Here is a 27,377-nt window from a genome sequence, read left to right on the forward strand (position 1 = left end):
AAGGCAGAATGACAACCTTCCAAAAATGGCCGACACAGATGGAGCGAGTCGAGCGAGTGGACGTTTTCCCGTGTCACACTTTGTGATGCTGCCTGCTGGATGTCAGACTTTTTTTTTTTCCTTTCTGCTGCCACGTTTTATCTTTTTTTACCACGGGTGTCCACAGTGGAGCTAACTGGCTTGGAAAAAGGACAAATAAAAGCAACAAAACAACAATTATGGCAATAGGTTGCACGGTAGTCAAGTGGTTAGCGCAGCTAGGAGACCAGGGTTCAATTCCACCCTCGGCCATCTCTGTGTGGAGTTTGCATGTTCTCCCCGTGCATGCGTGGGTTTTCTCCGGGTACTCCGGTTTCCTCCCACATTCCAAAAACATGCTAGGTTAATTAGCCACTCCAAATTGTCCATAGGTATGAATGTGAGTGTGAATGGTTGTTTGTCTATATGTGCCCTGTGATTGGCTGGCCACCAGTCCAGGGTGTACCCCGCCTCTCGCCCGAAGACAGCTGGGATAGGCTCCAGCACCCCCTTGACCCTCGTGAGGATAAGCGGTAGAAAATGAATGAATGAATTATGGCAATATTTGTAAAAACTAAATGTGCAAGAAAAAAATTGACATTTTTGGAAAAATAATTTTAAACAAATTTTTAACAGCTGTGGAAAAATAGCTGGAATTTTACGAGAAGAAAGTCAAAATATTAAGATAAAAAATCATGTGTCTTTAGTAGCATGGAATATTGGAGGGAAAAGTTGGAGTATTATGACAAACAAAGTAATTATGGCAATGGTATTATGTACTATTAATATAGTATTATAACAATAAATTGGTGATGTCACCATAATATTAACATATTACTAATATCGAATAATGCAATATTAAATTGGCGATGTCACAATAATATTAACATATTACTAATATCGAATAATACAATATTAAATTGGGGATGTCACAATAATATTAACATATTACTAATATCAAATAATACAATATTAGACATTAGTAACTTTTATAATATAAGAGAGAATGAAAGATTATTGAAGAAGAACCTTGAACTCTTTAAAAATGCAACGCTTGACCGCCATCTTTGCCCCCCCCCCCCCCCCCCCAGGTGTGGCAGAGGTCATCGTCCTGGTGGGGGGTCGCCAGGCCATCGGCATGAGTCAGCGTTCCCTGACGGCGGTCACCTGCTTCAACCCGCAGAACGGCAAGTGGTACCCGCTGGCCAGCCTACCCTTCTACGACCGGGAGTTCTTCAGCGTCATCTCGGCCGGCGACAACATCTACCTGTCAGGTAGGCCCCATGTGACAGCGTACAGGGTACCTTTATCGGAATAACCACCAAAACGGAATTCCGTACGCTGTGCTCTACCAGCTAAAAACATGTCAATGTTGATGAACATAATTTTTCTTAAAAGCAACTTGGGGCTGCACGGTGGATGAGTGGTTAGCACAAAAGCCTCACAGCTTGGAGGCCTGAGTTCAATTCCCCTCTCGGCCATCTCTTTGTATGTTCTCCCTGTGCATGCGTGGATTTTCTCCGGTTTCCTCCCACATTCCAAAAACATGCTAGCTTAATTGGCGACTCCAAATTATCCATAGGTATGAATGTGAGTGTGAATGGTTGTTTGTCTATATGTGGCCTGTGATTGGCTGGCCACCAGTCCTGGGTGTACATCATCCATTTTTCAGGATTTGTATATAACATATGTTATTACGGTTTTTAAAGGGGATTTATTATGCTAATTTTTGGGCCCTTTGTATTATATATGGAATCCTATAGAGCAGCTACACACAACCAGCACACACAGCTTTCTGGATCTTCCAGAATCTGCACCTATTCCAGCTGGATTTCTATGGATTAGAAGTGCTTAGAAGGATTTTTGGTGTTGTGAACCCAACTTCCCATTTGGAAGTAGACTTGGACAGTCTCAAGTTTCTCAAGAACAGAGGTTACTTCAAGGTTACTTTCAATGGTAGGTAGCTTTAGCATTTTAGCGTTAGCAGGTAACTTCTACTGTGGTCATTACACGTTTTTTGCAGGACCGCCAATATTTAAAAACTGTGGTAGAGCCACTGATTGCGGTGAGAAATGGCTACTATCAACCCAGTTACATGTATGCACACTCTATAATGCTACACAGACTGTTTCTTACTGCTGGCTATTCTGACTCTTCCACACCACCAAGTAACGTTGGTTTATTTCACGTTGTCAATTTGTGACATCACAAACCGCCAGTGTTAGAAAGCGAGCCTTCAGATCCATCTCAAACTTCTTTGAGGGTTCAATTCCAAGTGCACAAAACCTCATTTTAAGTCCCCTTTGAAATGTCCGGCACCAGAGCACAGACCTCCTCCAAGGCTGCGTGATCAGATCTGCACTAAAATGTATACACATGATGTTCTTGCACTTTCCCTACAATCATTTTGTGCGTCACGCTGCGGTGACTTCAGCCTCCGTTAGTCTTTGCACAATACTGCTAACTCAAACAAACATCCGATGGAGAAAATGACACCTGTCATTTTACAGGGTGATTCTATTGTGGGTATTACGGTATAAAGAAGCTACTTCCTGTCAAGAAAGGAGCAGCGGTGCAAAAAAAAGTTAAAGGAAGTGTCTTTGTTGACCTTTGTCAAATCTTTCAAGAGCTTGAAAAGGACCCGCATCCTCGGTGGCTTTGAAGCGCCAGTAGCTTAGACGACCGCCGGATTTGCACCCTCCACGCTCCATTTGTGGCCTTTATTTGGCGCTGAACTCTGGAGAGGCGACGGGATTGCTCAGCGTTCACCCTTTTCCTTCCTCCGGCTTTCTATACATATCATTGGAAATGTGTGTTCGGCCACGGGAACACACACACGCCTATGTCCGCCGGGACTCGGAAGCAGCCGGCTGGGGAAATCAGAGGCGTTCCTTCAGAGGCAGCCAATCAGCACGCTCCTGCCGCTAACCCCTTGTTTTGAAAAGTCTTGCAGCTTTCAGATGATTTATCTCTGTGCCGCTTCCAGGTGGCACGGAGTCGGGGGTGATGCTAGCTGACGTGTGGTGCTACATGTCCCTGCTGGACAACTGGAACCTGGTGTCCCGCATGACCGTGCCCCGATGCAGACACAACAGTCTGGTCTACGACGGGAAACTCTACACCATCGGAGGCCTGGGTGTGTCAGGGAATCTGGACCACGTGGAGAGGTAAGCTGGTCCTGGACCGCCTTGGCTAACTTAGCAGGGTTAGACCACGAGATGCCTTCGTAGATGCAGCGGCATGTCATGCACATAAATCATTTGGTCATAGAAATATCATCATAATAATAAGAATATGTATCATACCTTTACCTTTGGTCATAGAAATATCATAATAATAAGAATATCATTCTAAACATAAATCATACCTTTAACTTTGGTCATAGAAATATCATCATAATAATAAGATTATCATTCTAAACATAAATCATAACTTTACCTTTGGTCATAGAAATATCATAATAATAATAATAATTTTAAACATAAATCATACTTTTACCTTTGGTCATAGAAATATAATAATAAGAATATCATTCATTCATTCATTCATTTTCTACCGCTTTTTCCTCACGAGGGTCGCAGAGGGTGCTGGAGCCTATCCCAGCTGTCTTCGGGCGAGAGGCGGGGTACACCCTGGACTGGTCGCCAGCCAATCACAGGGCACATATAGACAAACAACCATTCACACTCGCATTCATACCTATGGACAATTTGGAGTGGCCAATTAACCTAGCGTGTTTTTGGAATGTGGGAGGAAACCGGAGTACCCGGAGAAAACCCACGCATGCACGGGGAGAACATGCAAACTCCACACAGAGATGGCCGAGGGCGGGGACCGAACCCTGGTCTCCTAGCTGTGAGGTCTGCGCACTAACCACCAGACCGCCGTGCCGCCAATAAGAATATCATTCTAAACATAAATCATACCTTTAACTTTGGTCATAGAAATATCATCATAATAATAAGAATATAATTTTAAACATAAATCATACATTTACCTTTGGTCATAGAAACATCATAATAATAAGAATATCATTCTAAACATAAATCATATCTTTAACTTTGGTCATAGAAATATCATCATTATAATAATAATAAGAATATCATTGTAAACATAAATCATACCTTTACCTGTGATCATAGAAATATCATCATAATAATAATAATATCATTCTAAACATAAATCATATCTTTAACTTTGGTCATAGAAATATCATCATTATAATAATAATAAGAATATCATTGTAAACATAAATCATACCTTTACCTGTGATCATAGAAATATCATCATAATAATAATAATATCATTCTAAACATAAATCATATCTTTAACTTTGGTCATAGAAATATCATCATAATAATAAGAATATAATTCTAAACATAAATCATACCTTTAACCTTAGTCATAGAAATATCATCATCATAATAATAATAAGAATATCATTCTAAACATAAATCATACCTTTACCTTTGGTCATAGAAACATCATCATCATAATAATAAGCATATCAGTGTATGCATAAATCATACCTTTTCCATTTTCCACTGGTGGACCAAACTGAAATGGTATCTCCCTTGGCCCGTGTCCAATCCCTTTGCAAATGGTGTAAATATGATTATGAATATGATTGGGTGCTTTTTGGTGCCAGCAATCAGACTCGGGTTCCTGGCGTGCGACAGTCCAAGCGGTATTTCCTCCATGTTTACGTTTACGTAACATCAAGTATGGAGTCGATTCCCTGCGACTGCGGTTCCTGTGCGGCGCGGCGCCGTAGTTCCTAAGCGGTCTTCCCCTTCCCGGGTCGGCCAGCGGCATCAGTCATTAAGCGGCGAGGAGCATCTTAATCATCTCAACGGCGCCAAGCAGCGCCGGTGTTTGCAGGCGGGAAAAAAGGCGGAGAAGGGAAGGAAGATTTGCAAGCGGGAGCAGCTGGTCGGCGACGTGGGCTCCGTGGAACAGGTGTCGTAAATTACAGCCGGCCCGGCCGCTTGGCAGCGTTCCTGCCGGATTATCAGCTGTTATTTATTTCATGGGGCTCATAAACACCAGTCACATCCTACGTGGTGCCTTCAGGCGCTTCTACGGACGATGGAAGCAAAAGCCTGTGGAAAACACGACGTTCGTCCGACACGTTTGTTTTTCTCTTTGTGATAGCGAGGCATTATCCATTTGTCAATGCCATAGGACATATTGTTATTGCTATGAAATGTTCATAATGGTACAGTATATATTTGACTTGATGATATAGTTTGAATTTCATGAAGAAATATGGTAATGGTTTAATTTCATTTGAACATGCTTCAGATTGCAATTGAATGCATCACATAATCAGTTCACAGTTCCACATGTCCAAAAGGAGTAGGAAGAAGCAAAGCTTATTAAATCCTACCCCTCCATCTGGTACTTTTACATTTGTTCACTTCCTGCTTTCCTAATTTTTTTAAAATTTTTTATTCATTCATTTATTCATTCATTTTTTTTGTATTTTTTGTCATGTACCAAAGTACAAGGTGATATGACCATACAATGACATAATGGCTATCATAGTAACCGTCAATATAGTGATATATATATATTTAGCACTTCATGTCCAAAAGGAGTAGGAAGAAGCAAAGCTTATTAAATCCTACCCCTCCACGTGGTACTTTTACAATCAGTAACTGTTACATTTGTTCACTTCCTGCTTTCCTAAAAAAATTTTTTAAAACTTTATTTTATACTTCAAAAAAATTAATTAATTCATTTTCATTCATTTTTTTCCATAATTTTTTTTTTTTTAATTTTTTGTCACGTACCAAAGTACAAGGTGATATGACCATACAATGACATAATGGGTACCATAGCAACCATCAATATAGAGCTATATATAGTACATCATGTTCAAAAGGAGTAGGAAGAAGCAAAGCTTATTAAATCCTACCCCTCCATCTGGTACTTTTACAATCACTAACTGTTACATTTGTTCACTTCCTGCTTTCCTAAAATATTTTTTTAACTTTATTTTATTATATTTAAAAAAAAATTATTCATTCATTTTCATTCATTCATTCATTTTTTTCATAAAATGTTTTTTTAATTTTTTGTCACATACCAAAGTACAAGGTGATATGACCATACAATGACATAATGGGTACTATAGTAACCGTCAATATAGTGATATATATATATAGCACTTCATGCCCAAAAGGAGAAGGAAGAAGCAAAGCTTATTAAATCCTACCCCTTCATCCTGTACTTTTACAATCACTAACTGTTACATTTGTTCACTTCCTGCTTTCCTAAAATATTTTTTTAAACTTTATTTTATTATATTAAAAAAAAAATAATTCATTCATTTTCATTCATTTTTTTTATTAAATTTTTTTTTTGCATTTTTTGTCACATACGAAAGTACAAGGTGATATGACCATACAAGCTAATTCTAATTAGCTAATTGGTTATTTTTAGATTGAGATAGATAGATGAACTATATCAGCAAGTTGAAGTATTTGTGATTTTAGAAATAAGGAGTTAGTATGTTCTCTGTAGGCGCCATTATGAATTATCCTTACTGGCCTTTTTTGCAGTACATTTAGCGAGTGAAGATTGCTTTTATAGTTATTAGCCCATATTTTCACACAATAAGTAAGATATGGTAGAACCAGAGAGCAATAAAGAGTACCTTATGTTGTATATTTGTAATATGAGGTTTCCAGCTCATATTTTTCATCTATTGTGATCCCCAGAAATGTATTTTCCTTCACACTTTCAATGTTTACATAGTCTATTTGTATTTGCTGGTACGTGTCCTTTCTGCTGTTACTAAATGATTTTAGTTTTATTTAAGTTCAAGGACAATCTATTATTATCAAAACATCTTTTTAGTGTGACCTTTTCTTCTCTGACCTTTCTAATGGTTTAGTCTGTACTCCCTCCGGAACAAAAAGCAGTGGTATCATCCGCAAATAATACGTGACTTTGGAGATATCATTGATGTACAAATAATAAGAAATTATATTTAGTTTTCTCCTCGCTATCATTTTTTGCAGAGAGCGCATGGAACGAAGAAACGTAGAAGAATGAGAATGAGCTCGTTAGCGTCTCGCCGCCGCTTCTACTCTCTAAACGCACCGCATTTGGCGGGTCGAGGGGCCGCACCTTGACCCTCACCTGCCGTGCTAGAAGTGCTAGCGTAGCGTCGTTTGTGACTGGAAAGCTAACCTCCGCCAGAATCATTAGTCAGCATTTGCCATGTTTGATATATATGCAGATGGCGGCAAGGGGGGGGGACGCCGCCATCATTGATTGGCTGCGCTCGGCGCCTGACGGATGCGCAAATTTCCTCACCGAGGAAACGCCAGCCCACGGTCGCCATGATGTTTTCAATCAGAACCGTCGCAAAGCTACCGGGGTTCCGCCTTTTTTTCCAGGAAGCACAAATCAACACTCAGGAGGACGCGGCCTGACTGTTCCCGTACTCGCTAATGACTTGACACCTTTTTGTATGGGGGGGTTGGGGGGGGTCGGGAGCATTGGAGGCTTTTAACTTGCAATCAGATGTCCCGAACCGCCGCCTTTCCGCGAGAATGTCGATTTTTTTTTTTGCCGAGTGATATGATTGTTTGAATAATTCATGGATGTCTAATGATGTGTCAATCACGGGAATGCTTTTCCTTTATTTATCCTGCCGTGCGCTCACGTTTGCGCGTCCTTCAAGCTCCGTTGCGGGGTTAATATTTCATGAAGACTGTTCGCAACACGACACCCCCTGTAGAGCAGCCGCCACCGCTCACTGGCATGTTCTGCCAAGGGATCATCTACAAATATCGTTATTCGCATTTTATTCATTCATTCATTTTCTACCGTTACCCTCACGAGGGTCGCAGGGTATGCTGGAGCCTATCACAGCTGTTTTCGGGCAAGAGGCGGGGCCAGCCAATCACAGAGCACATATAGACAAACAACCATTCACACTCACATTCATACCTATGGACAATTTGGAGTGGCTAATTAACCTAGCATGTTTTCTCCCCATTCACTTTCTCTTGGTTTTCATGGCTAATTCTATTAGTTCTAGTAGTTGGGTGGGTTGCGCCAAGTGGTGCGGGATCCCACCCCAGGGGTCCTGTGGCATGACACTAGCAGTTCAGCAACAAGATGCTCCCAAAGCCCCCCTGCAGAGGCGGGTGCCCCCACCCCCCACTGAGCTAATCCCTTGTTCCTCGGGATTAAGTAAAATAGCGGCGCTGGCCCCCGCTGTGTCAAGGTTCCCGCCTCCCCCCCTTACAGCTCCGCTAACCCGGCAACCACCCACTACACTCTGTGACTCCCTGGGTCCATGTCGCCACATGGGGTCTCTCTCGGGCTGATTTGATCCTACTTTTTTTTTCCAATGACGTTTCTTTGCTGCCACGCAAGAGAATAGAAAACACTATGCTAACATCACCATGAACATCCATGCGCACTATGCTAACATCACCTTCAACAACGTCCACGCGCACTATGCTAACATCACCTTCAACAATGTCCACGCGCACCATGCTAACATCACCTTCGACAACGTCCATGCGCACTATGCTAACATCACCATGAACATCCATGTACACTATGCTAACACCACCTTAAACAATGTCCATGCCCACTATGCTAACATCACCATGAACATCCATGTACACTATGCTAACATCACCATGAACATCCATGTACACTATGCTAACATCACCTTAAACAATGTCCATGCACACAATGCTAACATCACCTTCAACAATGTCCATGCACACTATGCTAACATCACCTTCAACAATGTCCACACGCAATATGCTAACATCACTTTCAACAACGTCCATGCACACTATGCTAACATCACCTTCAACAACGTCCACGCACACTATGCTAACATCACCTTCAACAATGTCCACGCACACTATGCTAACATCACCTTCAACAATGTCCATGTACACTATGCTAACATCACCTTCAACAATGTCCACACGCAATATGCTAACATCACCTTCAAAAATGTCCACGCGCAATATGCTAACATCACCTTCAACAATGTCCATGCACACTATGCTAACATCACCTGCAACAATGTCCATGCGCACTATGCTAACATCACCTTCAACAATGTCCACGCGCAATATGCTAACATCACCTTCAACAATGTCCACACACACTATGCTAACATCACCCGTCTCCAACCCACAGGTACGACACCATCACCAACCAGTGGGAGATGGTGTCTCCGCTGCCCAAGCCGGTGCACTCAGCAGCGGCCACGGTCTGCGGCGGCAAGGTCTACGTTTTCGGCGGCGTCAACGAGGCCGGCCGCTCGGCGGGCGTGCTGCAGTCGTATGTGCCGCAGAGCAACACGTGGAGCTTCATCGAGTCGCCCATGATCGGTGAGTGAGCGACGCGGAGCGAAGAACGGGACACTAAGGCAGGAGGACGTGATGATACTCTCCTGTGTTCAGATAACAAATACGCACCAGCGGTCAGTCTCAAGGGCTTGGTGTACATCCTGGGAGGAGCCTACGCCAGAGCCACCACCATCTACGACCCTGACAAAGGCAACATCAAAGCCGGGGCCAACATGAACCACTCCAGGCAGTTCTGCAGGTAACATCCATCCATCCACCATCACTCCTTCAGACATCCATCCATCCATCCATAGTCACTCATTCAGGCATCCATCAAAGAAAGTATCCCAGCTGTCTTGGGTCAAGAGGAAGTGTTGCCTATGAAATCCTCGCCATGACACGTTCCATCATCTTAGTTAGCATGTTAGCTTGCTAAGGAGCAGGAGACCCTGGCGATGTGCAGGCTGACCCAGGCAGCATGGAGGATTCTTCTCCGAGAACGTTTAAGCTTTCATGTCATCATCTTTTCCACTTCCAGCAGCGTTTCCCTGCACGTGCACGTGCGCGCACGTGTGTTTGTAGGAGCCAATAGGAGGACAAAACCTTAATCTGTTTACGGACCAAAGATTTTAATCCTGCATGCACACAAACTCCTCTTTCTGCTTCTCATGTCCAAGAAGAACATCTTGGCTTTTTCATTTCATTCTGACTCATCTCACCTTTACCTCACATACTCATTGTACATTGTACATATACACACTCTATATACACACTGTACATACACATACTCTATATACACACTCTACACACACACTCCACACACATATATGCATACATATACTATATACAGAAACATACATATATATACGTATATACTACATAGCCCCAATTGTGTACTCACAGTGGAAAAAAGCTTAGAAAGTTCAATTTACAAAGTACTATACTTGTGTGTACTCACAGTGCCGTCATACTAGACGGGAAGATCTATGCCACAGGCGGCATCGTCAGCAGTGAGGGTCCGGCGCTGGGCAACATGGAGACCTTTGACCCCTGCGCTAACACATGGACGCTGCTGCAGTCACTGCCCTGCCCGCTCTTCCGACATGGCTGCGTGGTCATCAAGAAGTACATCCAGAGCGGCTGAGGGCGGGGGGCGGGGCTCGGGGCCGCCCAGCAACAGTGCCAACGCCCCACCGGCAGGTGTCGCCTTGGCCCGGGCCATGTACCTCGTTTGGCGAAGGCTGTCTTCTTCAGCTGACATCACCACCGCCCCTACCCGGTCCCCCGGCCCGCCGGTCTGCCGCCCCTCTTTGCCAAACGCCAACCCTTCCAAAAAACACCCTGTGTAGAATGTACTGGACTTGTTGGCCATGTTGTCCATCATGGTCTATCATGGTCCATCATCACCTGCAGGGACCCTCTTAGTAAACCACCTTCCTTTTCTATCCTTCTTCATTGGAGACACAGAATGTTTCAACCCCACTAGTGACATCTCCTGGATGGGAGTGACACCTCGGGGACAGGAGGGACATTTGAGGGGCGGGGAGTCAAATTTGCGGATGGGGCTAACATCTAAGAAACAGGGTTGGCGTCTAGGAAACGGGAGTGACCTCTAGTAAACACGGGTGACATTTGGGGGGCGGGGGTGGCATCTAGAGAACGGGACGGTCTCCATGAGATGAGGACTAACGTCTCACGAGGGTGAAGTGGTTTTTTTGTATCTGTTCTTAAGGGTGATTGGCCGCCCCCCCGTGCTGATCAGGACTATGTTGGGGGTTTTAAAAAAGCACAAAAATCACCAGTGACTGTTAGCTTTTCTTTCCTTCCTTCCTTCCTTCCTTCCTTCCTTCCTTCCTTCCTTCCTTCCTTCCTTCCTTCCTTCCTTCCTCCTTCCTGCCTTGTTAGCTTTTTATACGAGTGTGGTTGGCGCCCACTAGAGGCGGGTGTACTCTAGGTGGGCTTCTGTAAATACAGCAAGGAGAAATATGTATATTTTACAAACCTGGGAGGCAACTCTCTATAAATGTTTTTACAAAAGATTCATAGCTTGACTTCAAAAAGTGCGATTTGTGTAAATGTGCATCCCAAAAAAACTAGCCATTTTAGCTAGCTAGCAAAAGGAAAGTTTTACTTTTATTTCATAGAAGTGGACAAGAGTAGATGACATCAGCTACAAAAATAGCTTAGCACCAATTTGGATGTTTTGGACGTGGTATGTCACTAAAATATGTCTTAACGGCTGGTGCCCGGAATTTGATTCCAACCGGCGGATTTTGGCCTTTGCGTTTTGAATGAAATGGAAAATGTCAACAATGCCAATAGCTAGCATGCGAGCAACCTGCTATGGATTCAACAAATGGCAATTTGATGTGCTGAAGTTAGCACCATTGAGTCACTATTGCTTTATAGGCATGCCCATAAACAGCCTTTTAGAATAGCTGGTTTTGTTTGACATATTTCATTATTCATCTTCCACCAGTGAATCTTTTTGGGATGTGGGAGGAGTTAGCACCCTTGGGTCACTATTGCTTTACAGGCATGCCCATAAACAGCCTTTTAGAAGAGATGGTTTTGTTTGACATATTTCATTATTCATCTTCCACCAGTGAATCTTTTCGGGATGTGGGAGGAGTTAGCACCCTTGGGTCACTATTGCTTTACAGGCATGCCCATGAACAGCCTTTTAGAAGAGCTGGTTTTGTTTGACATATTTCATTATTCATCTTCCACCAGTGAATCTTTTTGGGATGTGGGATTTTTTTTCTTTTTGGGATTTTCATCTTATTTATTCTTAACTACTCCTCCATTTCCTAACCAAGTCAAACAAATCCAACATCAAAATGTTCAGCTCACTCAGGACAGATACCAATTCAGGATTTTCACAAATATTTAGTGTCATTTCATATTTTCTGGAAGGAATAGCCAATTTAAATGGCGCCCTCTGCTGGTGAAAAGTGACTTCCAATGTTCTATGGCTGAATCACTTTGTGACGTCAACAGTGATGATGTGGCTTGGTTGATAAAGTACGGGGCTACCTGGTTCAATTCCTGCTTATGCGTTCATCATGTTGCATAAAAGGGCTGGCCAGTTGGAAGATAAAAATAAAAAGACTAGATTTTTTTTTTTTTTTTTTGGGGGGGGGGGGTATTTCAAACTAGTGCAGCAAAAAAAAAAATTTGCCTTGTCATAAGTCTCAAATTCAGATTTCTTAAATTAAGATTTTTATATCTTGAAATAAGCAGGGCTGAAAGCCTAGATTATTAAACCTAAAACTAAGCAAGACCTTTAAGATGAAAATAATAAAACGGAATACTATTGTAAAATGAAAATACTAAAACAGAGTACTATTGTAAATTGATAAATACTGGTTGACAAACCTTGAAATAAACCTAAATCCATCTAAAATGAAAGAAGGGCTTGCCTAATATAAGACAGACAAACAAGATATTATTAAATATTAGATATGTCTTTGCAACAAGTTAATTTTACTTGATTAAAAAAAATCCCAAATTAAGATTAAACAAATCTACAAATAAACAGGACCTTTAAGCTGAAAATACTTATTTTCAGAATACTTCATACCAATAAAAGTAAAATAAGCAAAGATGAAATGAGTGCAAAATGAATACGCAGTACCCTAAAACTAACTGAATTCATTTTCCGAGGAGGCCAAAAAGTCTTTAGAATAAAGGTCTAGTGGTTCCAGGAATATCCAGGAATATCCTAATACTATGAAATCCCAAACAGAAGATGGTAAATAGTCTTTCATTTGTATGCTGCTTTTCCTCCGTTAGCACATTTAGCTGATATGATGACGCAGCATCAGGACCAACTGGGGCCAAAAGATACTGTACTTGTACTTGTACTATGATCACAGGAGGATCAAACTCAACTTTCGGGTTGAGAGGCCACCACTCTACCACCTGAACCGTGGCGCCCCATCCATGGATATTTTCTTCAAGCGGAATACCAACGTGCTGTAGAAAATCTGTCGAGTCATTGGTGGGTATTGGTCATGAAAAACGCTTTACAGTATGTCGTTGTCTGTGGAATAAAGACAATGTTCTAACATTGTCCTTTAGCACTTTAGCAATCTTTAAACAACATTTGATGTGTTGGGAAAATCAAAATAACAATAGACTTATTTACTTCATTGTAACTTTTATGACCTAAACTAGACAAAAAGTAATCCTACCATAAAGTCAATAAGGAAATAGAGACCTTAAAACCAGGCAGATCATAGAAATATTATTTGAAATCTTGGCATTGTCCTCTTATCACCACCAACTGTCAACTAATTAGTGGCGATGACGGGACTGACGAGACCGCAAATGCTGATTTGTTGATAACATTTATCTGTATTTGCAAGCATTGAAATGACTTCTAAATTATTTCTTTATTTTTTTTGAACATTAAAATGGTCAGCTCACTTGGGACAAGTGTGCTATCAATTCAGACTTTTCAAACTATTCCAATATTTAGTTAGTGTCATTTCATAATTTTTGGGAACATTAATCCATTGAAAATGAATGTGCAATTTAAATGGTGCCCTCTGTTGGTGAAAAACAATTGTACATTTTCTATGACTTAATCATTCCCCTAATTCTACTGCTGGGACATGGTAAGGAAATGTTGTGCAACACGAGTGAGTTCATTTTTAAAAAATTAATGATATGTTTCATCAAGTGCTGGGTGAAGCCTGGCAACGAGGCTCCTCACGATTACCCATCAGGCCTTCAACTTCATATCAGGTCTTCAAAACTGACCTGAGGGTTAAGGTTGGGTCAGATCGTGACTACACTGACTGTACGCGGTGCATCGGACAGGACAAGACCACAAGGTACCTTGGCGCCTACAGGCGGGCCCCTAACACAGCGTCTTATGATGGCTTATAATAATAATAATAATTATTATTATTATTATGTGCTTGTGTCCCTTTTTTTCAGGAGCACTTTGTAAACAACAGACCATGTCAAAAAACGAAATTGATACAACCATCAAAAGGTTGGCTCAGGCCATGATGCCAGGTTGTATGTTGAGTTTAAATGAAATACTTTGGAAAGATTGGGCGGGCCGTACTCAAACACTTGGCGGGCCGGATGTGGCCCCCGGGCCGTAGTTTGCCCACCCCTGCACTAGCCCCACCCACCACCACGCAAAACGACTACAATGCAGCGTCATTGAAAGTTTTGCACCTTTTATTCAAGTATATCACAGCAGTTTCTTGGAGAAATACAGTAAGTGTTTTCCATTTGAAATAGAACTTACACTAAAAAGGTAACAACAGCAGGCCGTCATGTGGTGAATATGAACAGCGAACTAAATGGAAAGGTGGCAAGAAAAAAAAAAACAGGAAACTCTCCCTCGGCATACTGGACTACATCGTGTCAACTACCAGACAAAAATTGGTTGTTAGTCCAAACTGGCTAGGGTCCTAAAAGCGCATCACAATGTCCGACCATTTCAAGCAGGCACCAAACCTGCTTTCAATTTCATAAGTCTTTTTGGCAACATTAACTAAAGTCTGGTTCTCTTCCTTCCAGTATGCGACAGTCTCGTCACCGTGGCGACCATTTACAAGCAAGACAGCAGGAAATAAATAGATACGATGAAAAAAAAGGGGGGCGGGGGCGCACGTTGTGTTGAACCTGAGAGACCTGTAAACTCTTCACTCCCTGGGACACGCCCCCAACAACCTGCTACACGAATGCTACGCCCCTGGCGAGGGTGTCCAACAACAAAGATGCTGATTGGCTACAATAAATAGACACGAGATGACTGTCTGAATGGTTTCCATGCAGGAATCCCAGCCTGAAGCTACCACAGGGAGCAGCCTTTTTTTTTTTTTTGACGCTTGGCGAGGAGGTGACGGTACCAACGGTGGAGGTGGGACAGTATTTTTTTTTTTTTTGCAGCTGGACACTTTGAAAAAAATACTGCTTGTGTACCGAGTAAACAAGTTGACAATAAATTACGCTGAGGTAGCTTTGGTTCCTCGCTCTCTGCAGTGGTCCGAGCGCAGCTTGCATAATCGTCACCGCTTTGACTTTTCATACCCCGTCCTGTCTGAGGCTGAGAGATGGGGGTACAGCAGTGGCCAGCGGATGGAAAATAAAAAAATAAAATAAAAAAAAAATGAAAAAAGGGAGGGCACTGCCTAGAATGGCCTAGTAAACATGTAGAAACGGGGTTCACCACTTGGCACGTTGCACACATTTCACAACATGCGCTAGCCGGAGTCCTGCTCAGAGCTTGGATCCGCATCACAAAAAAAAAAGCGCAGAGTCGAAACCCCAGCAGTTAGGAATGAAACATCCGCCACCGCCACAGGATACGTACGCCACGTGACATCAAGCACGGCCGCAGTGAAGAAGAACCTTTAACGCGTACTACACTCCAACCCTTGCTTAATCTTCCGTTAGCCTTGGTTAGCCTTGGTTTTTCATCCGGTATCGCACGTAACCGCCTAGTCTGTGTGCGCTGTACGATATCGTTCCATGAAATCCACACTTGCGGCTGAGGTATCGCTGCCAAGTTAGCACCAAAAGAAGTCAAATAATCAGCAGCTAATGCTAAAGCGTTACTTCAGCAGCTTGCTGGTCATTTTAGGTGCTAGCTAAATAAAAGCTTAAAAGCTAACAGTGGGGTCCAGCACGCGTCTCTTAACAAAACCTTGCACTTCCATCAGCTGACTGAGCTTTTCTTCCAGTCACTCGCATATACACACCAGCACCCTGTAGTGTGGTCTTATACTGGTGTCAATCAATGCATTATGATATCAGTGTTGGTGCCAATGTGTTGTGATATCAGCACTAAATCCTAAATGGACACTTTTATATCTTTAATCCACACGCACCCCTCATTAGCTCATAGTGAAATATGCTAAACATGATATCAAATATGATTTTATAAAAAAAAAAGGGATTTAATTAAGGCACACGCTAGGCAGTGCGAACGATGGACAAGCGGCATGTGGCCGAGCGGTGGATCAAAAGGAGAAACGGGTGGGGGGGGGGTGTCCCAGTAACAAGGAAACAAGGGGGAGGGCCTCCCAGTAACAAGGTGATATGGCGGCGGTCTCCCAGCATCAAGGAGACGAGGTGGTATGTCCCAGTCACAAGGAAACGGGCAACTCTAAGACGAGGGGGGGGGCCCTCCCGGCAACAAAGAGACAAGGGGGGGGCCTCCTAGCAACAAAGACACTGCTGAGCCTGCTGAGATGGGAGCACCAGAAGCGATGAGTGTCCGTCACTACCTACCTAATGATAAACCAACATGTGACCAAACATGGCAGAGAGGGCGCTGTAATCTGGATAGAGTAGCTAACGAGGATCCTCAACTAATCACCGTTTGGTGAGGGGGGGGGTGAAATTAGCTCAGCGGTGTGATTCAATGATTCCCAACATTATCTGTCCTGCAGCAGCGCCCTGCATTCACACTTCTGCTGGTGAGGGTGCGCGTGTCGAGAAATGTATGCATACCCGGGCGTGTGAGAAGTGTTTACTGGCCATCCAAGATACAGCATGGACTCAGAATAGCACCCAAGTAGCACCTGTCGCCATAGGTGTGTGTGTGTGTGTGTGTGTGAGAGAGAGAAAGAGAGAGCGAGACACACCTCCAGCGGTTTGGTTGAGTAGAACAGGTGTGGATCTGTCCAGGTTTCCTGAGACGTTAGCACCATTCAATTGTCTCTTATCCCGCCATGAAGAAGACGATGAGGGTTGCTTCAAGCTCCTTCAAGCTCTCGCTTTGTGTCTTTGTGGTCCCAAAAAAGGTGGGGGGGGAGTTGGGGGTTCGGGGGTCTCAGGGTCTACCTGAGGAGGTTGTGTTTTCGCCGTCTCACAGGAATGTGTCAAAATGCTTGATCCTGTCCTCCATCTCCTGCAACACACACACACACACGGGATGAAGGTGCAATGGTGAAAAGACGCCTTTGTGAGCATGATGGTTGTGATGATGTAAAAGTGATGCAAAGCTGTACTGCAAGCATCCTTCTGCACGCAAAAAGAGTTCTGAGGCCGACTTCCATGTGAAGAGAGACGGATGATGGGATGCAGTAAGATGAACATCTCCCTGATGGTGTACCTCAAGATAGTATAAATTGTAAATAGTATATAAATAGTATAAATTGTGTGAAAAAGATGATACAGTAAACCTCGGATATATCGGACTCGGATATATCGGAAATTCGCTCACAACGGACAGATAAAAAAGAACCGATTTTTCTGTAATGCATTTCCAATAAAAATTCATTGCATATATCGGATTTTTTTATAACGGATTTCGCCTATTTCGGACAAAATCTCCAGTCCCGTTCCAATGCATTTCCATTAAATTTCCCTCGCATATATCGGATGGCCGCATCGTGGCGCTCCGATTCGCCGAATCGTGACAGGCCGCTATACGACGTCATTTTTCAGCGTTTGCAGCGTTGCCTGCGCGTCCAGGTACATTGGAAACATAGTCAAGGAAGTGCCTTTTTATAACGGATAAAATCCGATTTACGCATATACCGGATATAAATCCGATATATGCGTAAAACGGACATTTTCCGGTATACGCATATAACGGATTTCGCTTATATCGGACAAAACCAGTGGGAACAATTGAATCCGATATATCCGAGGTTTACAGTATAAGGAAGGATTATGGACAATATAGGTGACCTTTCAAGAAACAAATGAGGCTATCAATATTTTTTTTTATATTAGTTTTCCATAGCCGGGGCCGTGTTCTTGAGATTTCTTCAGCGCGCCCCGTAAGCCGAGGAGTCCAGCCAGCCGCTCCGTGTAGACCTCTACCTACTAGGCACAAAGTCCAAAGCAACAACACATTCCACACACCTGAAAAACTGCTGTTATCCTCAGTCTCCATGCTTGGCTATTAGCATGTAGCATCATCTTTCTCTATAGCTAAGCAAGCTGACATCAGTATCAGCAATTGGAACTTCCTGCTGTTTCAGTGCGAGTGTGAAACATGCAGAGCAAAGTCAACTATTGTTGTATCTGCAACTTTAAAAACACACCTTGTCCACATCGTCACCCCCGCCCAAATAGACCATCTTCAGCCATAAAAAGCGAGCGAGGCGGCAGTAAAGGTGACTTTCCCCCAATGGGAGCATCTGGGCTGATCATTACAAGAGTCAAATCTGGTTTAGCTGCTGTCTGATGTCATCTCTTGGTGTTTATGCTCATCTTCTATTGGACGAAGGCCAAAATGCATTTGTGCACTCAACGTGCGCCAGCTAACACCAGACCCCAGATGACCGCCGGTGCCTTTGTGGCGATGAAAACCATCCGACAAACACTTGAGAGGCAACAATCTGGTCCATTGTGTCCAGACGAAGTTCCCCCGCAGTAAGCGGGCCACCCATCCACACAAATTCTTGCAGCCATTATTCATGGAGAAGGTGATTTGTGACATTTCAACAGCAATGGTCTGAAAAGAAGCCTTGGTCCTGTGGCTAGAATGTTCTCCATTCATCATTTAAACACTACACACATCCACGCTGGAATAAAAAGAGCAGCAAATAAGTGCTGTGGCTGTAAAATGTAATATGTAGTGGGGGACATTTTTTATTGTGGGACTGCTGAGATAAGCGCTCACTCGCTTTTGGCCGTCAAACATTTCTTTTTCTTTCTTCAATGATCACTCTTCAATTTCACAACAAGTGCTGGCCAGAGTCCTGCTCAGAGTTCTTCAGTTTACTTGGATCCACATAAAAAAAAAAGTGTGAAACCCCAGCAATCAGTTAGGAATAAAACCTCTACCACCACATAAACCCGCAGGATACGTACGCCACGTGACATCAAGCACGGCTGCAGTGAAGAAGAACCTTCAACACGTACTACGCTCCAAAGTTGCTTTTCCTTCCGTTAGCCTTGGTTTTCATCCGGTATCGCACGTAACCACCTAGTCTGTGTGCACTGTACGATATCGTTCCATGAAATCCACACTTGTGTCTGAGGTATCGCTGCCAAGTTAGCACCAAGAAGTCAAATAATCAGCAGCTAATGCTAAGCGTTACTTCAGCCGCACGCTGGTCATTTTAGGTGCTGGCTAAATAAAAAGCCAACAGTGGGGTCCAACGCGCGTCTCTTAACAAACCTTGCACTTCCATCAGCTGACTGAGCTTTTCTTCCAGTCACTCGCATATACTACACCAGCACCCTGTAGTGTGGTGTTATACCGGTGTTAAGTTGAGCTATGGACTACAGCTAATGGCTATGAGCTATGGCCTACGGCTAATGGCTATGAGCTATGGCCTACGGCTATTGGCTATGAGCTAAGGGCTACAGCTACGAGCTATGGGCTAAAGCTATTGGCTATGATCTAAGGTCTACGGCTACTGGCTTCGGCCTATGGCTATTGGCTATTGGCTATGAGCTATGAGCTATGAGCTATGGCTTAGGCTATTGGCTACTGCCTATGGCTATTGGCTACTGCATATGGCTATTGGCTATGGCTATGGCCTGTGGCTACGGCTATTGGATACTGCCTATGGCTATTGGCTATGGCCTGTGGCTACGGCTATTGGCTATGGCCTGTGGCTATTGGCTATGGCCTTTGGCTATAGCTATTGGATACTGCCTATGGCTATGAGCTATGGCCTACTGCCTATGAGCTATGACCTACAGTTACGGCTATTGTCTACAGCTATTGGCTATGAGCTATTGGCTATGACCTATGGCCTATGGTTACGGCTATTGGCTATGACCTACGGTTACGGCTATTGACTATTGGCTATTGGCTATGAGCTATAGCCTACTGTTACAGCTATTGGCTACAGCTATTGGCTACAGCTATTGGCTACAGCCTCTGGCTATTGGCTACGGCTATTGGCTATTAGCTTTGGCCTACGGGCTATGGCTAGCTGTGACAGCCTGTCCTCAATTCAAGTCTTTTAGTGAAAAATGGACTTGGCAGACCATTGAGGAGGTTGAATGAAAAAGGGTTGAATACGGCTATCCTGCAGCCGTCTATGTACTGTGTGAGATCATATCAACAGTCATGCTTGCTGAGGCAAGGCATGGTTAAAGGCTAGAGGTCAAAGACTGTCACAAAACATCTAATTGCTGTCTGCAGGCAAAAAAAAAAAAAAAAAAGCAAATGTAATTTCAGGCCCATGGCCACACTACTGCCAATATGTAGACAGAAGCCGCTGGTGTGTGTTGCCGTGTTCAGAGCGATCAGACGGCACCTCTGGCTTTTAACGAGAAGCCAGAGTGCGGTCCACTCCATCTGCTGAAAGGTCAGCGGCGCTGGTGGAGAACGCCGTGCCTTACGGAGGACTCGGGGAGCAGAGCATGCAGACAAATGCACAGACACGCTCCATTTACAGCGTAACCACATGCACGGCCGCAACGTGCCACGGTAAGCAGAAACGGCCTAGGCAGAGAATCAATCCTGCGTGTTCGTGCATTCTGTGCAGAGGTACATTTCTGCATTTTCTATGGTACTGCGGTGTGCATTAGAAAGGCACTAAACCGGCTGACATTTCTGCTGCCGAGACCCTGCCTTGCTCTCAGAGGTCGCGCCACCTGGCCGACGACACCCTGACATCCTTGACAGCCGTTACCGGCGGCGCGCTCGCCAAGCTGCCTCGGCTGGACGGCACTGGCATCCCCACGGCAGCAGCAAATGACCAGATGGGCTTTGGGAGGCAAAATATCAACTCCAGCCACTGGAAACAATATCAAGATGGATGACATGTTTTACTCCACTCACACGCTATGTAACAGCGCCTGTGGGTTATGGTTTTCAAACGTCCTTCAAATGCGGTTGTAACATCTGGTGATGTACATTTGTTTGAGTCAAATGTCAAAAGAACAATACAAACAATACTATTTAAATACTGTCTTTCTCTGCACAATGCAAATTCTGATTTATTGTTAAAAAAAAAAATTAAGCAACTTTTTTCCCTATAGAAAACATCTCATTCACGAGTGTATGTTAAGTTTGGAAAGAACGTGCGGGCCATATTTAAACACTTGGCGGGCCGGATGTGGCCCCCGGGCCGTAGTTTGCCCACCCCTGGTATATACCATGTATCGGACAACCATCTCATATCAACTGCCTCCCCACGTATCGGACAACCATCTCATATCAAATACATCCCCATGTATCGGACAACCATCTCATATCAACTGCTTTTCCATGTATCGGACAACCATCTCATATCAACTACCTCCCCATGTAACGGTCAACCATCTCATATCAACTAACTCTCCATGTATCAGACAACTATCTCCTCATATCAACTGCCTCCCCATGTATCGGCCAACCATCTCATATCAACTGCCTTCCCACGTATCGAACAACCATCTCATTAACTGTCTCTCCACGTATCGGACAACCATCTCATATCAACTGCTTCCCATATATCGTACAACCATCTCATATCAACTGTCTCCCCACGTATCGGACAACCTTCTCATATCAACTGCCTCCCCACGTATCGGACAACCATCTCATATCAACTACCTCTACATGTATCAGACAATTACCTCCTCATATCAACTGCCTCCCCATGTATCAGACAACCATCTCATATCAACTACCTCTCCATGTATCGGACAACCATCTCATATCAACTGCCTTCCCACGTATCGAACAACCATCTCATTAACTGTCTCTCCACGTATCGGACAACCATCTCATATCAACTACCTCCCATGTATCGTACAACCATCTCATATCAACTACCTCCCATGTATCGTACAACCATCTCATATCAACTACCTCCCATGTATCAAACAACCATCTCATATCAACTACCTCCCCATGTATCAGACACTGGAATTCACATTACTACTAAATTTTCAACCTCTTTAGACAGCAAACTAGTGTTGACTCAACAGCGCCTCTGCTGTTTGCATCCACATACTGCACCCTGTTTTGCCTTGAGTGCTGGAATCAACACGTCCACACAGTAAATCCCAGTGAATGCTTAAGCGAGGAAGGAAAGGAGTAAAAGCAATGCACATGTAGCTTCTGTCTTTGTTAAAAAGCTAGCGGGTGAACTTTTCATGTTTTAAGGCATTTTTAATCAAGCAAAAGGGTCCGGTATAGTTGATTAGCACTACTACACAAACGTCCCTTTGGAGCCTAGTGCTGACTCATCATTTTTCCAATCCATGACACATGCACATTGGAGATGTTTTATGCTGGATGCTATGATTAACTTGAGAATCTTCGCTAAAGAGTGCATGTACCTCCAGTAGTTGTGTCTTGTCGTACTCTCTGCGATGAACGAAGATGCACTGGCTGAGAACAGAGTACAGCCTCTCCAGCTGCTCCACGCTGAAGCCTTTGCTCTTCTTCACCGCCATTTCCAGCAGCACCTACAGGAAGCAAAAACATGCGTAGCTGGTCAACAAGAGATTTTCTGAAAGGTGCGAGTAGAGAGACGGTTGTGGCGTGCGAGGCTCCACATTCGCGCTCCAGAGGTCAGCAGAATTCCGAGCCGAGTGACAGTTAATTAAAACTAATCAGAATAAGCAAGTTTGCATTTCACCGCTACTTTAATTAAACATTGTGGACAGTCAAAAAGACCTCTTAATTGACCCCGGTGTGCGCAGAAAACACAGAGCTCATTAGAATGCAACGGCACATTAATTACAGCTCGCATTAATGACACCGGGCAACTTCCTGCGTGTGAAAGGCGACGTGTTAAACACACAAGAACGCGGCAATGTCAAGATGATGGCACAACAGACAATTACACCATGAGGTTATCTTATTACAATAATAATGTTTGATTACGATTGATGTCGTCTTGCTTTACATCTCAGACTTTAACTCCTTTTCAAAAAAATAAACAGAGCTCGACAAATAACGATGTACCGATGACCCGGGGCAAGTTAAAAAAAAAAAATTGGGGCAAGTAAATCCAATCAGTGATATTCCCGTCGGGCAGGTGCACTTTGGCGTTCCATACTGCCAAGAGTTTTTGTTGGGTGTTGGTAAAACACGGACTGCGTAATTCCGGTGGTAATTTGCAAACCAATCCTTGCAAATCTGGAACTGGACCAATCAGAATAGTTTATTTAGACCGCGGTCGTTTTGTCGGTTGTTCGAGTTTTTTTTTTTTAAAGCGGTTCTTGTTGGGTGTTGGTAAAACACGGACTGCGTCATTCCGGTGGTAATTTGCAAACCAATCCTTGCAAATCTGGAACTGGACCAATCAGAATAGTTTATTTAGACCGCGGTCGTTTTGTCGGTTGTTCGAGTTTTTTTTTATTTTTTAAAGAGGTTCTTGTTGGGTGTTGGTAAAACACGGACTGCGTAATTCCGGTGGTAATTTGCAAACCAATCCTTGCAAATCTTGAAATGGACCAATCAGAATCGTTTATTTAGACCACGGTCGTTTTGTCGGTTGTTCGAGTTTTTTTTTTTAAGTGGTTCTTGTTGTGTGTTGGTAAAACATGGACTGCGTAATTCCGGTGGTAATTTGCAAACCAATCCTTGCAAATCTTGAACTGGACCAATCAGAATCGTTTATTTAGACCGTTTTGTCGGTTGTTTGCAATCAACCAATCAGCAATGGTTTGACTAGGAAAACATGGCGTCCCTGCCAACATGGTCTAATTCTTCAACAACTTGTGAAGGAAAACACCAAAAAGTGATGAAACAGTGCCTCCTAAACAAGTATTTTATTAGCGGCAATAGCAATAATAATAACTAACGTTTACCCAATAACTTGTGTTGTCATTTATTATTTAATAAGCACAATGTTTACTCAATCATGAATGTACTTTTATTTATCAAGGCAAAGTGCCTAGAAGTCTCTTGACAATCCAGATTTCCATGCGATGTCATGATCTACGTTGGAAAACAACCACAAGAAATGATAAATCATTTCATTTTTATTTGAGATTCTCATGTGATGCCACAAAAATTAGATGATATCATTATGACGGTCTTTTCATTTTACATGGGGCAAGTTCGGGCAAGTAGTTCTCACCTTAAGGATTCCCCATGGGCAAGTCATTTTTGTTTTTAATGTAGAGTCCTGATAAAAATAGAAAATACAGTGGAACCTTAGTTATTATTCCTTCCAACTAACCCAAACAAATGTTTCATGTGGAGTAAACAATATCAAATGCATAGAAATAATGAATGAAAGGGATAAATCAATGTTTAACATTACATTGTCACCCTCATTGACGACGTGATTGCTGATGTGAGTGTTCCCAAAGATACCAAGGGGCAGAATGACGCCATATTCCTGTTTTTTTTCATAATTTATTTAAGTCAATTCAATTGTTATTCTCATCTCAATAACCCAAAATGAAGCCAAAGAAAGTTTCAATTGGATAAAGAAGGTGAAAAACACTATGGAATTGAACTGAATTGTGTTTGTGCCTACTCCAAAGTGGAGTTGTTCGTGCTACAAAAAAAACCCTGCAGTGATGGAAATTAAATAAAGTAAAAAAGACCCCCATGACCAGCTGGACCAGATGAAGGATGTCACCATTATATTGATTTTGACACAAGGAACACATAGCACATGATATCACAACTATCTGTGTCGAAACAAACTATGGAATAATACTTTGCACATCATTTGGCCGCCTATCCCTAGCTGCTTTTCTCTCTTCAAAACACGCAGACAAGAGAAAGACAAGTCACATAAGGATTGTGGATGATGGGCAAAATCCCCAAAAAAGTACACGGTTCCTTCATCAAGTTCCCAGTGGATGCTATACTCTGCTGAAGGCACCAGCTTGGAAAAAATGAGATTAAGTGTGTAATAACCTTGAAGATATTGTCATTTTCCAGTAGAAAAGCCAGCAGCGTAGGAGAATCCCCTTCGCTAAGCTGTGACATAAAGACTCTAATAAGTGCGAGTCCCTTGTTAAGTAAAAAAAAAAAGGCAAGGACTGTATATTCCTGCAAAAATAATAGTCATCATTAGGTCTCTGGTCTGCTGAGCCATACTCAGCACATTTTATTGCTTCATTTTCATACACTGAGTCCTACTGCTGCTAACATCCAAAAGGGAGTCTTTGGGTTTTTGCCATGAGAAGCCATAAAAGCCAGAACAAAATGGAGCACATCATTATGAGGAGAAATAAATCTGCATAAAAGCTTTAATTGGCATCATTACAGTTCTTCCTAAACTGCTACTTCCTTACTTTCATCAAAAAGCTGTCTGGGTTTCCATTATGGCTGGGCAGTACAAAACTCATATCTCAATATATTTAGGTAGAACATCGATATACCATATACAGTAAACCTCGGATATATCGGAAATTCGCTCACAACGGACAGATAAAAAAAGAAACGATTTTTCTGTTATGCATTTCCAATAAAAATTAATTGCATATATCAGATTTTTTATAACGGATTTCGCCTATTTCGGACAAAATCTCCAGTCCCGTTCCAATGCATTTCCATTAAATTTCCCTCGCATATATCGGATGGCCGCATCGTGGCGCTCCGATTCGCCGAATCGTGACAGGCCGCTATACGACGTCATTTGCAGCGTTTGCAGCATTGCCTGCGCGTCCAGGTACTTTGGAAACATAGTCAAGGAAGTGCCTTTTTATAACGGATAAAATCCCATTTACGCATATACCGGATATAAATCCGATATATGCGTAAAACGAACATTTTCCGGTATACGCATATAACGGATTTCGCTTATATCGGACAAAACCAGTGGGAACAATTGAATCCGATATATCCGAGGTTTACTGTATATCAAAGATTTTTTCCATAAACTGAATTTAAACAAAAATCAAAGCCAAATATGTGTGCAAAGTTTCATTAAAATGTAAACAATCTTATAGAAAATAGCCAAAAAAAATAAAAATAAAATAAAATAAAAATAGAATAAAAATAAATAAAAATAAAATAGTACATAAAAATAAAATAAAATAAAATAGTATAGTCCCTTTTTTAGATAAATATATAAAAAGTTAAATATAATGTTCAATCTTCAGTGCAATCATGCTGCACTCACGGTAGTCCATCTCACGTTCCCCATGACGACGGACAGTAAACCTGTTCAGTCCGGCTATGCAGCCTCTCCACCTCCATATCTCCGCGAGGATATCCCATAATTCGGCGTAACAAAAGGGATACTCAAAGCACCTGCTCCCGAACGTCAACAATGGCACAAGCGGCAAACTACAAGCGTGACGTAAGATGAACATCCATAGCTACACACACTTGCTTAAGGGGTCGGTATGACACAAAAACAATAAGGAAGTCATAAATAAAAGAAACTTATCGCATCCCAGAGCAGCTTCACAAGAATGAGAAATGGCTAACATGAAATAATAGCAACAAATCAAAAAAATTATGTACAGAATGACGTAAAATACCATCAAATGTCAATACCAGTTGAAATAAATATTCTAAATGTGATTTAAAAACTTTTCAAAGCTAACAGGGGAGCCGGGTAGACCATTTAAAAAGCAACTGCTTCCATTTTTTTCTATCTTGTCGTCTCATCCAATATGTGCTCAGAAGAGCTAAAGACGCTAAATTGGTGATGGATAGTTCAGAGTTCAGCCAAGTATGCTGAAGCAAGACCATTGATGGCTTTGAGCCCAAACAGGATGATTCTAAAATATATGGGCAGCTCAGTGGAGTGATGTGGGGGCGTGTTTTGGAAAATTAGTGAGTAGCTACATTTTGCACCAAGTAGAGCCTTAGATTTATTGACTCCAATATAGAGTATATTACAATAATGGAGTTTCAAGCTGATGGATGCTTTTTCAAGGTCTGCTCTTTATAAAAAAAAAGGGCTCTACCTTTTTTCCAGGAGTCTGAGGTGGAAAAAAAAAAAACACTCTTACTATACGACTCAAACTTAAGACTGCTGTCAAATATCACACCAAGGTTCTTCACAGCCGGAGCAAAAGGAGTGTACTGTGATGTGAACCAGGGCTCAAAAACAATGTACTTTGTTGTTCCCGTCATTTAAATGAAAGAAGTTGCGTTCAAACTGTTTGATGTCATGCAGACAGCTATGAAAGGCATCTTAGTGGGTGGTAGAGTTGTGCATA

General features: G+C 42.7%; 2 protein-coding genes and 1 long non-coding RNA gene across 4 annotated transcripts in view; 1 reads left to right on the plus strand and 2 right to left on the minus strand.

Annotated features, from left to right (window-relative positions):
- Positions 1-12,477, plus strand: part of LOC131107467 (kelch-like protein 29) — a 117,998-nt gene extending 105,521 nt beyond the window's left edge. The window contains exons 11-15 of the mRNA XM_058057548.1: positions 1,110-1,292; positions 3,005-3,185; positions 9,205-9,398; positions 9,471-9,615; positions 10,317-12,477. Of these exons, the coding sequence (XP_057913531.1) occupies positions 1,110-1,292; positions 3,005-3,185; positions 9,205-9,398; positions 9,471-9,615; positions 10,317-10,500 (887 nt within the window). The 3' untranslated portion in view covers positions 10,501-12,477. The remainder of the gene's footprint in view (positions 1-1,109; positions 1,293-3,004; positions 3,186-9,204; positions 9,399-9,470; positions 9,616-10,316) is intronic.
- The window catches only part of atad2b (ATPase family AAA domain containing 2B), a 66,608-nt gene continuing 47,526 nt past the window's right edge, over positions 8,296-27,377 (minus strand). The window contains exons 27-29 of one of the 2 annotated variants that reach the window (XR_009120261.1): positions 22,572-22,700; positions 16,973-17,238; positions 8,296-11,318 (exon numbers count right to left, since the gene is read on the minus strand). Coding sequence is in view for 1 of the 2 variants with exons in the window: in XM_058057547.1 (XP_057913530.1) it covers positions 17,197-17,238; positions 22,572-22,700 (171 nt within the window). In the remaining variant the exon portion in view is untranslated. Of the gene's footprint in view, positions 11,319-14,514; positions 17,239-22,571; positions 22,701-27,377 lie in introns of those variants that run through there. The other variant, XM_058057547.1, reaches the window with a different exon arrangement.
- On the minus strand, positions 21,327-22,558 carry LOC131107468 (uncharacterized). Its single transcript, XR_009120262.1, has 2 exons — positions 22,135-22,558; positions 21,327-21,544 (listed from the first exon to the last, which is right to left on the minus strand). It is a non-coding gene; the product is annotated as an uncharacterized LOC131107468 (long non-coding RNA).

This window comes from Doryrhamphus excisus, chromosome 19 (genome assembly GCF_030265055.1).
Source record: "Doryrhamphus excisus isolate RoL2022-K1 chromosome 19, RoL_Dexc_1.0, whole genome shotgun sequence".
NCBI lineage: Eukaryota > Metazoa > Chordata > Actinopteri > Syngnathiformes > Syngnathidae > Doryrhamphus > Doryrhamphus excisus.